The 16,272-nt window shown below is 37.9% G+C and overlaps 1 protein-coding gene across 10 annotated transcripts in view; it reads left to right on the top strand.

Moving 5' to 3' along the window:
* NEK11 (NIMA related kinase 11) overlaps positions 1-16,272 on the top strand; it is a 318,233-nt gene that overhangs the window by 50,929 nt on the left and 251,032 nt on the right. For 8 of the 10 annotated variants that reach the window (XM_017862319.1, XM_017862318.1, XM_017862321.1 and 5 more), the window contains one exon: positions 2,205-2,370. The exons of 1 other annotated variant lie outside the window; for it this stretch is intronic. In XM_017862319.1, coding sequence (XP_017717808.1) covers positions 2,205-2,370 — 166 coding nt within the window. Of the gene's footprint in view, positions 1-2,204; positions 2,371-6,954; positions 6,980-16,272 lie in introns of those variants that run through there. One more of the 10 variants, XM_017862326.1, reaches the window with a different exon arrangement.

The raw sequence follows: 16,272 nt of genomic DNA, 5'->3' as shown, positions 1-16,272 counted from the left end.
GAGCTCATAACAATGTATTTTATTCTTGAAAATCTCTTTAAGAGAGTGAGTTTTAAAGTGTTCTCACTACAGAAAATGGTAAGTATATGAGGTCACACAGACATTGTTTAGTTCTATTTGGCCATTCCACAATGTATACATATTTCAAAATATCATGTCATACATCATACATATCTATAATCTGGGGGTCAATTAAAACAAAAATATAAATGTACACTTCAGGGTATTCATAATCACTTTATTTATTTATTTATTTATTTATTTATTTATTTATTTATTTTGATTGTGGTCTCTCACTGAGAAATGGTATGGGGGAATACTATACAATAGTGTGCTGACTGCAATATCAAAACTTCTAGACCCTGAATATGAAACAAGAAGAAAGCTCTACCTCTGGTAATGCCTGAGGATATTATGGTTCTTCTATCATAAAACACAGGGAGAGGCTTGTTTGAATTACTGAAAAGTTAATAATATAATCACATTTTTAAAAATGGTAGAAGCTCTGCTCTCCAAAGTGATTGGAGCTGGTACTTGGTTAAAAAAAGGAAACAATTTTAGAATAAAATGACATTAATTAAAACATTTACATCAACTTAAAATATATCATTGTACATTTTCTCCAGTTTTGGGCTGTATAGTCAGTGTCCAGTGTCCTCTGGTTAGAGACTTCATCTTTTTTTTTTTTTTTTGCATAAATTACATCCATAAGATATATATTGTTGTTATATTATTTTTAGGACCTAGTTTTCTAGATTTATTTTTCTGTAACAATCTGAATTTAGAATACTAGATTTCACATTTTAACCTTTTCAGAACGGTCTTTTCAGTTACTTGACAGCTTTTATTTTGCAACTTTTATTTTCAAGTTTTTTGGATTTCATTTGACTTAGTTTTCCTAGCAGAGATAACTCTCATGCTCACTCTTCATTTAAGTTATACTGAAGTCGTAAATTTACAATGATGAGCATAACTGGCATTAGCAGACTTGGGAATAAACACAATGACTTGGGTAAGCACACATCTCAACTGGGAGGGCAGAAGTTTGTGGGCATGTCAAGGAGAGCTTACTAGCTGGAGGCATTCCCTGTGGCAAGGGCATCTGTTAGCATCTGTTAGGAAGGACTGGAGAATGATGGTTAATCTATGAGCTGGTTAAAGGGGCTAAAGAAATTTTCTACGATAATACATTTTTATTGACATGCATAGGTAGCTACTCCTAAGGAAGATTTTTGTAAAATGTTTTCTAGTGCAGGTCCTGCTGAACTTGCTTTAATGAACTGCCAATGCTTACTTATAATCAACAGACTGTGTCTGCAAACATAATTGGTGTTCTAAGGTATTTTTTTCTATAGTCTAGTTTACACTTTGGTATTATAATTGATTTGTTTATCAGACTCTTTTTTTTTTCTTAGATGAGAAGAGATAATGTTTTGGTCTATTCCTCACAGTTATCACAATTGTTAAATTAATGGCTTGGGGATTTAATGAGCTCTTTCATTTATACATGTTAGAAATACTAAATATCTCTATTAATGTTTTTAGTTAATGTTTCCTTTTAAATACTGGTAGTAATAAAGTATGATATGCCAAGGATAGTTTTAAAAAGAAAATAAATAAATATTGCTCCTACCGATATTAAGTAAATATATTTGGAAAACTTTAAGCTGAGAGAGAGAAGCATGCCTGTGAGTGTGTGTAAATACGTGTAAATACATACACAGAGGCAAAGAGAGACACAGAAAGAGGCAGAGACAGAGAAGGAAAGAGGCAAAGAAAGAATAAGATACAGAGAGAGTGATGGATTACATATATGTGTGTGTGTGTGTGTGTGTGTGTGTGTGTGTGTGTGAACACACATAGAAAGAGACAGACAAATAGATAACTATAAGAGAAACCAAGAGACACTGAAACATCTAGAGAGGTGGAGGAAGGGCCACCCCAGCAATATTGCTCAAGATTAGTTCCATGTCTGCCCTTATAGAACAGTAGGGTACACAGATGAGGAGGTCAGAGGCCTTGGGGAAGCAGGACAGGAAAACAGGCCCAGGTCCCACCAGGAGACACAGTGTCATAATAGGCAATGCCAGATATATGAGTAGGTCACAACCTGGGCATTAATTAATGTCTCTGTACCACTTGATTATATTTGTTAAATGTGTTTTTTGGCTGTAAATGTTTTTAAAAATTTTTTTTGACTGCAGAAAGGTACTTAAGGAGATATCCGTTGGAGAACTAAATCCAAATGAAACTGTGCAGGCCAACTTGGAAGCCCAGCTCCTCTCCAAGCTGGACCACCCAGCCATTGTCAAGTTCCATGCAAGTTTTGTGGAGCAAGATAATTTCTGCATTATCACGGAGTACTGTGAGGTGAGACTCTCCTTTTCTCTTGGAAGTCTTCATAAAAATATGCTGAATGGTAAAAAGCCTTCTGTAAAGAGATCGTAAAAGTCCAATTATCAAACCATAACTGAACTATAAAGACCTGGGATCCCATGTCTTGCAGCTAAGAATGATTATCTGTAGATAATTGATAAAACTTGTTTCTAAGGAAGGGTTTTTCCCTCCACTGGCAAACTCAGTAAAAACGAATATATTTTAAGGAGGAGGCCAGGTGTGGTGGCTCATACTTGTAATCCCAGCAGTTTGGGAGGTCAAAGTGAGAGGACTGCTAGTGCAGGAGTTCGAGACCAGACTAGGAAACATAGTGAGACCCCCCCTCCCCACCCCGCATCTCTACAGAAAATTTAAAATTAGCAGGGTGTGGTTATATGAGCCTGTAGTTCCAGCTAGCCGAGAGACTGAGGCAGGAGGATTGCTTGAGCCTAGCAGTTCAAGGCTTCAGTGAACTGTGACCTTTCTGTCGTGCTCCAGCCTGGGTGGTAGAGTAAGACCCTATCTCTAAGAAAAAAACAAAAAAACAAAAAAGGAGAAATTACTGCAGAAGAATGCTTCAACAATTTTTTGATGGGGGAGGGGCAGACCTTCTAGAATGGTCTGATGATTAGATGGACATTTAAATGCTCTAACAGATGCTTGGTTAGAGTAGAGATACATGTCCTGAGTTTTGAATTCCAGCTCTATGGTTTAATTTCTTCAGTGGAAGTTTAGAAATGGAAGTATGGCTTTTTTCCCCACAAGAATTCTTCGTATTTATCAATTTGTGGTTTATAGCTTGAGGTATTTACAATTTTTCCAACCACTCTGAGTTCTGTCCAAGTAATAGCTGTGTATTTACTGAGCCCCAAGGGAGTGTGAAGCTGCTTAGAGAAGTGGGAGAGGGGAAAATGGACATGTGTAGCTGCAGTGTGGATCTGTGTGTTTACTCCTGAGAGGTTATGGAGAGGGGACTGACAGGGGTTGGGTCAGGCAGAGAATACCCAAAGATGACTATGCTCAAAAAGTATCTCCCAGAATATTATAGAAGCTAGGGTTAGCCAAATGCACCTTGGGAGAATTTGGTGCTGTTCATACTTTAGGATGAAGTCAGCTTATCGCTTGGATGTTGCTGGAGCCCAAAAGACATGAGGAAAAAAAGATGTTCTTTAGAGTAGACGACAGTCCTGTTTGGGCCAGAAACTTTGGACAACTCGACCTAACTTGAAGGTGCCATTTGTTTGAGAGAGAAAAAAGAAGAGACAGGAGAAAGAAAAGAAGCTCAGAAGAAGGGATAGCAGCGAAAACAACCTTGCCTGCTTTACACATTAGCTGATGTGTCACCCAAAATGAAACCAATAGCCAAGTTAAAATATCTGAACAAGTTTGAAATATTCCATGTCTTGGCCATTCCCCTTCAGGTCAGCCTTGGCCTTGCTGGGTATTTTCCCATCTATGTCTTAACCCTGCTTTGCTTGGAGGAAAGTGGACAGGGCAGAGGGTAAGTGGAGAAGAACCAGGATATTTGGATATCTGCTTGTCCGTCATCCAATGGATTGTTGAGAAAATCAGTAAGATGATGACAGGTGTGACCAGTGATATTGAATAGTTACTCTGGCAAATATGTCACCAATTCATGCAAAGCTAAAGATACTTGGATATGCATATGTTGCATACTATGATCCACCTGCTGTAATTTCATCATATTTCTTCTTTAGCCTCCTTCAGTTAATAAACTGTTATTTTAGAAACAACTGACTCATACTGCTTAAACTGTTACTGCTATCTCTCTTGCTGCTTTTAGGACATTGACTTTTTCAAAGACTCTTTCCATGTCTTAGAATATTTTAAACTGTAGTCAGCACTATTCCTCAGAACTTTCTGTGCTGATGGAAAAGGGCTATACTTTTGCTGTCTAATGTAGTAGTCACTAGTCATATACATGGCTCTTTAGCACTTGAAGTGTGAATAGTGCAATTGAGGGCCTGGATGTTAAATTTTATTTAAATTTAATTAATTTAAATATAAATAACCATATGTGGCTTCTCGCTACTGTATTAGACATACATGGTATATATTGCTATAACTTTCTTTCCCTGTATTAATTGAAAAAATTTATAATTTTAGTGTAATTTTAAACTACCAGAAATGTTACAAGAATAACACAATAAACTTCCGTATGCCCTTTATCCAGATTCCCAAATTGTTATTTTTCCACATTTGCTTTATCTTTCTATCTACATTTTTTAATGAACTATTTGAGAATAAGTTTCAGACATGATACTCCTTTGTCCTAAATATGATATAGCTTTGAGTATTTTCTAAGACCAAGGACATTCTTTTACATAACCATAGTACAGTAATCAAAAATCAGGAAATCAACAGTGATACAATGCTAGTATGTAACCCAGTGGTTCTCAAAGTGTGACCCCAGACCAGTATCACCAACCTTACTTGGGAACTTGCTAGAAATACAAATTCTTTGCCTCTACCCCAGCCAGCTGCATTGAATCAGAAATTCTGGGGGTGGGGTTCTGGCAATCTGTGTTCTGACAAGCCCGCCAAATGAGCCCAAAGCATACTGAATTTTGAGAATCACCCATAGAATTCACAGTCTATATTGTCTGAATTATGTCCTTAGGACAGTTCTATAAAATTTTTGTGGTTGTTGCACAGGATCTCATCTGGAATCATCTGTGTTGATTTTTAAATGATGGATGGTTTCAGTGGGCTGAGCTGCTCTCCTGGGAGGGGCTGTTGCCATGGTAATGGCTGCTGGCAGTGCTGAGAGACAGCTGTGGGGCCGCCTGGGCTCTGTGTGCCACTGAGCTGGCAGGTTGCCACTTCCCCAGACTCCTGAGGAGTGACTTGCACAGATTGCTCTGTTCTTGTTAACAGAGATATTTCTCATCATCAGACCCAAATTTACTCTTAACTTGCACAGGGCTGGTGTTATCTTCTTTTTAATAAGGTAAAATAATAGTATAGGAAATGGCAGGTGACCAAAATTGCACCTCAGAAAAATGCTATCACTACCATTGAAATGGCTGATCTCTTTATCTCCAGATTCCCTCTTCTGTAATTTAATTTGGGGCCTTTCAAGGCTGAAATATATAAATGCATGAGTGAGGCCTCTGCATCTACTACCCAACCCTTTGGACACATACATCAGATTATGAGTGTTAAACATCAGACAACTGAACTCTCATAATTTCTGGTCAAGATTTAACCAAATCTTTGATGGGGAATAGTTCCAAAACTACCAGAATGACAGAATATTTCAAATATTAATGTCTTCTATTTTCCTCCATGTAGGAAGGAAATGGAACTACTGCCCATCCTCCACAGTTTCACGCCTTTTCATCTTTGCTTAGGCCATATCCTCTGAGAATGCCCTTCCTCCTAGTCCCACATTTTCAAATCTTACCCTGACTCCCAGGTCCAGCTTAAATGCCATCCCCTCTCCCATAATCAAAGGTTCCAATAAACAAGGTGCCTTTCCCATAAACAAAGCCTCTTATAATCTCCTGGCTAGAAATCACTCCCCACCCCAATCCCAGTCCCCCCAACTCTCATAGCATCTTTATCTCTCATGGTACAAAGCACAGTTTACATCGTATGAACCATGTCAGATTCTCAGCATGTTGGATTGATCTTTTTCTGATTCATTTTTCTATCACGTCGTGGACCCACATAGTGAACCACAAAGAAGTTAGCACTCAAGACATTTTTGGATGTACTCTTTACCTCTTGGTTCCAGCTGCCTCCCACCTCATTTCTGTCAAACACTGATGGTAATAATAAAATATTGAATCCTTCTGCCTGTTGTATATGTTAAAAGTATTTTGTCCTACCTTACTGTGCTGATAGACCTAACAATGTGCTGCACTGGAGGCCTGTGAGATACTGCCTGAAAGCCTTCCATTTGGGTGAAGACAAGGCGTCTCCAGAAACCTAGGCATTAAATTAGTAGACACACTAGAGAATAGGTGAGATCACATATCCTCAGGAGAGGGGGGTGGAGAGAACATATGATATCAGGGAAAAAGGCAGGAAATGTTGGACTTGTCTGTTTTCTGCTTGGTGATATTAACATAGGTAAGCAAAAATTTTATCAATATAGTACTAGTTCTCAACATTGGCTGCATCTTGGAATCACCTGGAGAGCTATCAAAAATCCTGAGGCCTGAGACCCACCTCTAGAAAGTCTGATTTAATTGGTCCTCGGGAATGGCCCAGGTATCAGGGTTTTTGAGAGTTCTCCAGGTGATTTTAAAATGCAGCCAGGGCAGAGAATGGCAAAATAAATGATAAAAAAAATTTAAAAAGGAGAGAATAGTTAGGGTGGAAATAGACAAATAGTCATAAAGGAAAAATTTGTCAGTATTGATGGAGCACTAAGCAAAGATGAGGCCCAGAGCTGAGAACAGGAGAGTCTGGCCCTGTAGTGGGTGTAGTTTTATGATCAAGCCATTTAGCCTGTTGCTCTATTCACGAAAATTGCCCAACTTATTCTCCTTGCTTCCCCAGCAACCTTCTGATCCTAATTTAGCTTTCCATATATGCTTCCTCTAATAGGAAAAAATATGCTGGCTAACCTGAGGTGAGCTCCCTTTTGCCTTGGCAGTTCTGGCTCTCATTGCATATGAATACATCGGCAGTCTGGATTATTTATTGATGCCTTGCAAACTTGAAGTTCACAATGGCAATTGTAATCAAGGGTCTTTTCAAAAGCCATTACTGAGCACCAGGTCTGTTTCAGATACAATTATAGTCATTGTGTGGCATAACAGAGATAATATGATAATATTTAATGGATCTTGTCAGGCAGGATTAATGAGTCATATCAGTTACTAAAATACAAGGGGGAATGTGGTACGTGTTATGGTAAGGGTTTGGTTAAAGTGCTGTGGGAGTAATAGGGGAGAGAAATGACTTCTGACCATGGGAACCATGAAGGTGCTAGCATTCTATTTGAGTTCACGGTACGGGAAAGACTTGGCCAAGAAGAATATAACAAGGACATTTCAGCTAAAGCGAATGATGTGATAAAAGACTCAGAGTTAGAAAAGCATGGGATGTGATTTAGGAACCCAATACTTCACCTTTAATTGTAATATGTTTGCAGTTAAATACATTCCCTAATTTTAACAACTTACATAATCATAGTTTAATTATCAAAACCAGAAAATTAATATTTTACTAGTTTTCCCCTTAATGCCTTTGGTCTATTCTAGGATCCAATCCAGGATTTTACATTACATTTAGTTCTTTTTCTTTAGTTTCCTCTGATCTGTGACAATTTCCCTTTCCTGCCTTGTTTTTTATGAACTTCACACTTTTGATGGGTACTGGCAAGCTATTTTGTAGAATGTTTCTCGGTTTGGGTTTATCTAATGTTTTCTCATGATTAGATTGAGGTTACATATTCTTGGCAAGACTACTGCAATGGTAGTATTGTATTCTTCTCAGTACATCATATTAAGGGGTACAGGCTGTATCTTATTACTGATGATGTTAACTTTGATCACTTGGTTAAGATTCTGTCTTGTGGGTTTTTTCACTGTAAAGTGTTTATTTTTTCCCTTTGAAATTGATAAATATCCTGGGTAAGATAGTTTGAGAGTTTTCTATTAATAATAGCCTGTTTCTTTTCAAATCTTCACTCACTGATTTTAGTCTCTTTCAGTGGAAGTTGCCTGCGGCGATTCTTACTCTCTAGTCTTTGCCTAATTGTGATTATATATTTCTCTCATTCTTTCTGTATTTACTGATTGGGATTCCCCTGTAAGGAAGAGCTGCTTCTTCTCCTCCATCCATGTATTTTTTCAATTATTTATTTATATTTTAGTATGAACTCATGGATTTTAAAATATTATATGGGTTATCACCCAGTACCATCACTGTTTATTTTGTTGCTCAAATTGTTCCAACTTTGGCTAATGGGGCTCCTTCAGGTTGGCTCCTGTGTCTTTTTAACATGTCCCTATCCTTTTTTGAGGAGAAGTAAATTCTTGATTATTAATTCCATTTTACAGATGAAGAAACAGGACCCCAGAGAGTGGAGTAATTTTCTGACTGTTACATCAGGGCAGAACTGAGACTAGGGGTATTGGGATAGCTGCTCTTTTTCTTGGCTTATTCTCAATTATTTTCTATGTCTTTATCCATCTCTATTTCTACAATACATATACATATTCATAGAAACTATTTGTACACAAATGCAAAATTTTAATCTCATGATATGACAATTTTATTTTCTCTCAATGGAAGACTAGATAGGGCTTTAAATAGTGGAAAATGTAGACTTTGGCATCTTTTGTTCAAATCTTTGTGCATTTCCTTCAGCAGCTTATTTCATTTCTCTGACCTGTTTTTCTTAAGAGAGTATAACATATATTTTGTTTTTATAGGGATTTGAAATAATGAATGTTGAAAAAGTGACTATCAGAGCTTTTCTCCTAGTAGATTCTCAATAATGAAAGTTATTATAATTATTCGTTATTTCATTGTTACCCTCCTTTCTGCCCTCCAGCTATTTTCTAGAAGGCAAGCTAGTTTTTACCTCTTGAGTATTGGTGTGCAGCCTTTAGTATGAGGATTCATGCCAAAAGGAAGAAATATGAAAATTCTTTTTTTTTTTTTTTTTGAGATAGAGTCTTGCTTCGTCACCAGGCTGGAGTGCAGTGGCGCAATCTCAGCTCACTGCAACATCTGCCTCCTGGGTTCAAGTAATTCTTCTGCCTCAGCGTCCTGAGTAGCTGTGACTACTGGCATGTGCCACCACACCCGGCTAATTTTTGTATTTTTAGTAGAGATGGGGTTTCTCCATGCTGGCCAGGATGGTCTCCATCTCCTGGCCTTGTGATCCACCCACCTCAGCCTCCCAAAGTGCTGGGATTACGGGCATGAGCCATAGCGCCCGGCCGCAAATTCTTAAATACTAATAGGCCTGATAGTAACTTTCAGGCAAGTACTTTCCAATCTGATTGTACTGTAAAACAGAACATTTGAAATTTCCTCATATGTTTCTTGTTTATGCAAAAGTATTTGAATGAACCAAGTAAGCGGGTTGAGTTTTGCAATCTTGAATCTCTAGTGGGTGTCAATAGACTATTACAAGTAAATTTGGCAATGATGTGCAGCCACCAGGCTTACTAGTTCTCAGAGGGTCCTTAGAGAACTTCATATTGGGTGTGTTGTGTCTAGTATTAGAGACAAATCCTTTTCTGTCCTTCACAGCCACTGCTCATAGTCCTGAAACCTGTTTGGGACCACCCCACCCCCCAGAATTGGTCATTTATAGATGAGGAACACCCCTGGAATATTGACATTGTGACACCTATTGGTGATCATCCTTCCTAGTGTGAGCTCAAATCCGGCATCCACACAGTGGGGCTGTACACACATCAGGACTGTCTTCAGTGGTTTGCATTGCTGGGATTGCTGCTGATTGAAGGAACTAAGCATTGTTTTCAGAGTGGTGGGTCCAATCAGGGCCCTCTAGTTTTCCTGGGCAGCTCCATCTAGGAGTAGGTAGGCCTCCCTGAATTTATCCTGTGTCAATTCTGTGGGTCTAGATTTTGTTCAGTTAGGGAAGGCTGTAAATAATATGAGTGTCTAATGTTTTTATATACCTCAACTGATCCATTTGAGATTTTTGTAAGTATCAAAATTAAAGTCATTTGGTTTGTTCCATTTACTTTCTTTCTTAAACTATGAAATATTTCGACATTTTAATGAAAACAATAAAAAATAAGACCACTGATTTTACCTAAAATTGTTAAATCTAACAATTGAAAAGCAAAACTACTTTTGTTTAAAAGAAATGCACTAATTCACTAATAGAAAGCAATCTGCGTAGAATTTATGATATTTGGGGGTAAGAACTTTGGCTATGCATATTAATTTTCATATACAACTCTAAAATGGTTTAAAATAGAATCACACTAAATTATTTCAAATAGTTTTTTTTTAAAAAAAAAAACGCCCCTGTGCTTTATAGACTAAAAAGCATTATTTGCAGCATTATTTGCACCATCACTTAAGAATAAGTTCGTGATGTTTCTTATTCATCTACATTTACGCTCCAGCAAAAGAAATACTATCTCTAAAAGAATTTGAAAAAAATACTAAGCTCAAGATGTTCATTTATTTTATTAGAAATGAAAATCATAATACTTCATGGCATGCTTCAGTACCTATTTAGAAGCTGTTTTTTCTTGTTTTGTTTTCAAAAGCATAATGTGGCTTGACATTTCCCCCACATTTTATGCAGTCTCTTAAAGTGCACTTCCAAAATTGTAGGAAAATGTCCTCGGGTTGTACAATATAATGACAAAGGATTTCCTCCCCCACTGCCTTCACCTCCATTTATTGGTATTCTCCTAAGTAATGAAACAGGCTTTCAAAAACATGTTATTGTAAAATGACTCTTATTCAACCCTGCCTTTCCCAAGTACATTTTTGCCTTTGGAGTTCTTCAAACTATTAAACAAAATGTTTCCACTGACAGGCTAAATATTAAGCACATGGCCTGTTTATATTATTGCCTAGCATCATGCCTCAAAGTTTGTTCCATGGACCACCTGTCCCAGAGTCATGAAGGATGCTTGTTAAAAATACAGATTCCTTGGGCCTATGTGAATTTACTGAGTCGGAGTTATTGTTGATAATGTCTAGGGATGTGCATTTTAAACAAGCAACTTGGAAGATTCTGATGCATAAAATTTGAGGTCCACTGGAAGGATGCTTATTTAATGGAGATATGGTAGGGTGTGAAGAATAGCATTTTAAGATGTCAATCCAGTGAATTAATAAGGGAACCTTTTTCATGATTTTATTTTGTTTTATTTTGCAGTGGAGTCTTGCTCTGTTGCTCAGTCTTGAGGGCAGTGAAGGGATCTTGGCTCACTGTAACCTCTGCCTCCTAGGTTCAAGCGATCCTCCCACTTCAGCCTCCCAAGTAGCTGGGATTACAGGCGTGTGCCATCATGAACAGCTAATTTTTGTGTTTTTAGTAGAGATGGGGTTTCACCATGTTGGCCAGGCTGGTCTCAAACTCCTGACCTCAAATGATCTGCCTGCCTTGGTCTCCCAAAGTGCTGGGATTACAGGCGTGAGCCACTGCACCCAATCTGCATTTACTGAGTTGGAGTTATTGATGATAATGATAATGATAATTATGATAATAGGGATATGCATTTTAAACAAGCAACTTGGAAGATTCTGATGCATAATATTTGAGGTCCACTGAAATGATGCTTATTTAATGGAGATATGGTAGGGTATGAAGGAATAGCATTTTAAGTTGTCAATCCAGTGAATTAATAAGGGAAGCTTTTTCATTTTTTCATTTTAAAATAAAAGTAGGACAGAATAATTTTGAAGCTCCTTTTAGCCTTAAACATTGCAGGGATTTTTTTGTTTTGTTTTGTTTTAAATTCAGGCTTCTAAGAATGCTTTTCTTTGGTCTTTTAAGGTTGTAAGTGCTTTGATTGCTAATGTTAATACAAGGATTAATTTTTAAAAGCAAATCATTTTGGGATTTAAAATTTGATAATAACAATCAAAGGTGGGGTTGAGAACACTGTATTTTGGTTGTTCTTCATTTCTTTAAAGCCTTGGCATTTCGAAGTCAATCTGTCGTTGGCTAACTGGGATGGTGAAAGGAGGAGATACTATTAATCAATCCATCAAATGTTGCAGTTTGGGTTGCAGATTTTGAAAACCTTAGAAGTTAATATCAAATCTTTTATTGCAACCTTCAAGGGATAATCTTAGTGAAGAAAAACATTTTTTTGATAGCTGTATAGACTTAGGGCAATACTAATTTTGGGTCAGTTAAAGTCAATACATTTTCATGAAAGTTATTTTAGCAATAAAAGTCAGTATTAAATATTTCTCAAGGACAAAGTTAAGAAAACAGAATATTCTTACAGATGTTATAATATGAATTTCTTAGACCAAGGCATTACATTTCATCAAAAACATTAGCTTTTTTTCTTTAAACACAGCTTAGAGAAAGAAAGTAATGCTTTTCATATTGCTGAGTTAAAATCAGACTAAAACTGTATTTCTTTGTTGTGTCAAATCATAATTTGTTGTGTCTAAATCTTTGAGTGACTTGTCTATCATAATTAAATCCTTAGAAAATCAGAGGTTTTTGTTTGTTTGTTTGTTTTTTGTATTTTTGATATTGGGGTTTCATTCTGTTACCAGGCTGGAGTGCAGTGGTGCAGTCATAGCTCACTGCAGCCTCAATCTCCTGGACTCAAATGCTCTTCCCACTCCAGCCTCCCAAGCAGCTGAGAATACAGGCATGGCACCAGGCTGGGCTAATTTAAAAATTGTTTTTAGAGATGGGATCTTGCTATGTTGCCCAGGCTGGTTTCAAGTTCCTGGCGTTAAGTGATCATCCCGCCTCAGCCACCTGAGTTACTGGGATTGCAGATGTGAGTGACTGTATCTGGCTGTGTTTATTAAAGAACACAGTAAGTGCAAGACAGATAGTTTTTCTTGAGGATAAACATGTAAAATGGAAATAGGAAGAATAACTTGAGGAGCATAAGACACAGATCTTGGATTAATTTAATCTTTCAGTGTTCCCTCTTCCTGTTGATTTCACATAGCCCTTGCTTAATGCTAACAACAGGTATCTTTCTTCTTTGTAAAGTTCTACCCAGAAGGCAAGGGGGAATTTGGCTATTTCCTTTGGACATTTCACTTTGAGACCTATTATTGAAGGCCCTTTTCTGGTTTTTTCCTTCAATAGTCTAAATATATATTTATTTAATTACAGGAAATCAGGCATTTAATATCAGTGCAGAAAACAGACACACAACTTTTACCCATCTCTGTTGTTCTGCATCTCCCCTTCCACTTGAAAGAACGTAAGCAGATGATTGTCAGACCAACAATAAATGTCACTCAGAGAGCGAGCTTCCATATGGCAAGATAACCCGGAAAACATAATTATGCTCATTCACACAAAAAGAAAGAAATTGATACAAAATGTATAGAATTTAGTATTTCTTTAACACAGTTTAAAAATGACAATAGGATGTGAAAAGCACCATTGCAGTCTGGGGATAAATTCCTGAAAGGAATGCTATTTTAACACACAAATGTCTCCAAATTTTAGTATTACAACTGTTAAAATAAAAATTTTAGATAAATTTACCAAAGTTTATTTGAGCACGCACACACAGAATTCTTGAATTGGGCAAACCTCAGAACTAGAAGAAGTTCAGAGAGCTCTTTCTGCCCAACAACCTGAGCAATGAGCTTTTATAGGATGGACAGAAAAGCAAAATAGATAAATCATTTGATTAGCTACAGCTAGGCATTTGCCTTATTTGGGCATGGTGTGATGATTCGGCTTCCTGTGATTGGCTGAGACTCAGCTATTTGTTCTGTGTATCAGTTTGTTTACATACTAAATTAGGGTGAAATTTGCTGCACAGGAATGCAAGGTATGGAGGCAGCTTCAGGCCAAATTTAAGTTAATTTAACAATATCTTCCTTTTAGTCAGTCTCTTAAAATTGGACATTGATGCCGCTCTGTCACCATCGTCATGGACTTGTTTGGTCTTGGTATGAAATACATCATTCATGGCATCAGTCTCGTTGAATGATTCCTTATGTTCTTTTTGTGTTTTTGTTATTTTAACAGTAGTGAAACCATTTGATGTACAACAGATGGCTGTATATGAGCATTTAAGACACTTGAGAGAATATAGCACACCAGGGAAACTATTGTGATGGTTATCAGGAGGATAATACTAAGAGAGTGAAGTATATTCCTTAACAGAGTCTATCATGAACCAAAATAATTAGAATAAAATCAATCAAAAAATGAGCCAGAAGAGGAATCTACTTGTTTTAACCAAGTAGCTTGTTTGTTGATTTTTTAAAACTGGGTTTCTACCATATCAGACATATTTATGAAAGGGCAGCATGAGGTATTAGCCATTGCATATACATTTCCCTGTTCAGCCAACAAGTAGTCCAAAGCAGTCTAAAACAATGTTAGCAAGAGAATTTATAAAGTATTCTGGGCAGTGATAGCCTTTGCAATACAGTCAGCTATAGTAGCTAATCTTTGAGGCAGATTTCTAATGATAACTCTATATACATTTATGCCAAACCAAGGAAGAACCATTCTACAAAAGATGCCCATTTAGAGCAATTTAAGCCTGCCAGAAAATTCCTCTTTATTATTTTTAGTTTTAAATATGGAACGCTTCATGAATTTGTGTGTGATCCTTGCACAGAGGCCATTCTAACCTCCTCTGTATCGTTCCAATTTTAGTATATGTGCTGCCGAAGCAAGCACAATTTCTTGTTAATCCGGGGCACAAATTAAGAGATATAGACCAATACTCAGTTTCCAGTTGCTTATGAAGTGACAGTGGTACTATTAGAATCTCTAATCCACATTGGTCCCTTATTTTCCACTTGAGACAAGGAGTTGCCCACACATATGGTTGATCATTAAATCCTCCACAGATAAAAATATATCCTGGAGGGGCACAAGAGACAGCTCCTTGTGTGATACGTTGTGTGTTAGAAATCACCAGTTGGGAAGCACTGGTGGTATTTATCCAAGGGTTCATTATTGAATCGTTGTATGGTAGATGACTTTTTACAATTAAGGGATTAGGGTTATAAAGTTGTCTACAAACTGTCAAATTTTACCTTTCTTTTGGTTTTCTTAGTTTCCGGCATAATTTAGCTGCAAAACCCTCAATATAGGTTTTTCCTACTCTCAGATTTAAACAAGAGTCTGAATATATGAATCTGAAAACCTAATCCTATGGAAAGAACCAGACGAGTAATTTTTTTTTTTTTTTTTTTTTTTTTGAGACAGAGTCTCATTCTGTCGGCCAGGCTGGAGTGCAGTGGCATGATCTCGGTTCACTGCAGCCTCTGCCTCTTGGGCTCAAGCAGTTCTCCTGCCTCAGCCTCCTGAGTAGCTGAGATTACAGGCATGTGCCACCAGGCCTGGCTAATTTTTGTATTTTTAGTAGTGATAGGGTTTCACCATATTGGCCATGCTGGTCTTGAACTCCTGATCTCAGGTAATCTGCCTGCCTCTGCTTCCTAAAGTGCTGGGATTACAGGCGTGAGCCACTGCACCCAGCCCAGATGTGCAATTTGAACAATAGTCATACTTGGAATATTAATGAAATCTGTTACATGGTGAACTAGAATATCTCTAAGATCATATAGGGATTCAGGTTTAACATGAGATAGTCAACATTCAGTCTAGTTCCCTGCAAAAGCTGTCAATTCTGAAATCTTAATTATCACATGACTAGGGAAAAGCTTCCCTAGTCAGCTTTACCTTGAGATATCCAGTGGATTTACTGTCCTAAGAGTCTGGAGGGGCTCTCTTGAGTTGAGATGTAGGGATCCAAGGCTTGAGGCCCTGAAATTTTGCGGTAGTGTGCGTGGTGGGCAAACTTGGTATGGTCCCTTTCAGTGAGTCTCAGGGCAGTCTTTCTCTGGTGTTGCTTCCAAAAGACCCATTCAGTGGGTTCTAGATCATGAAAGATCTAGTTGTCATCAGCTGGTGGGTCACAAAGGGTTTCTTTTAACTGGTAAAAATAAGCATGGCTGGGCGCGGTGGATCACGGCTGTAATCCCAGCACTTTGGGAGGCCGAGACGGGTGGATCACGAGGTCAGGAGATTGAGACCATCCTGGCTAACACGGTAAAACCCCGTCTCTACTAAAAATACAAAAAAATTAGCCAGGCGAGGTGGCGGGCACCTGTAGTCCCAGCTACTTGGGAGGCTGAGGCAGGAGAATGGCGTGAACCCTGGAGGGGGAGCTTGCAGTGAGCCGAGATCCCGCCGCTGCACTCCAGCTTGGGCGACTAAGCAAGACTCCG

The sequence above is a fragment of the Rhinopithecus bieti genome, unplaced genomic scaffold (assembly GCF_001698545.2).
Source record: "Rhinopithecus bieti isolate Rb0 unplaced genomic scaffold, ASM169854v2 scaffold_62793, whole genome shotgun sequence".
Lineage (NCBI taxonomy): Eukaryota > Metazoa > Chordata > Mammalia > Primates > Cercopithecidae > Rhinopithecus > Rhinopithecus bieti.
This window is presented reverse-complemented; position numbering and strand designations above follow the sequence as displayed.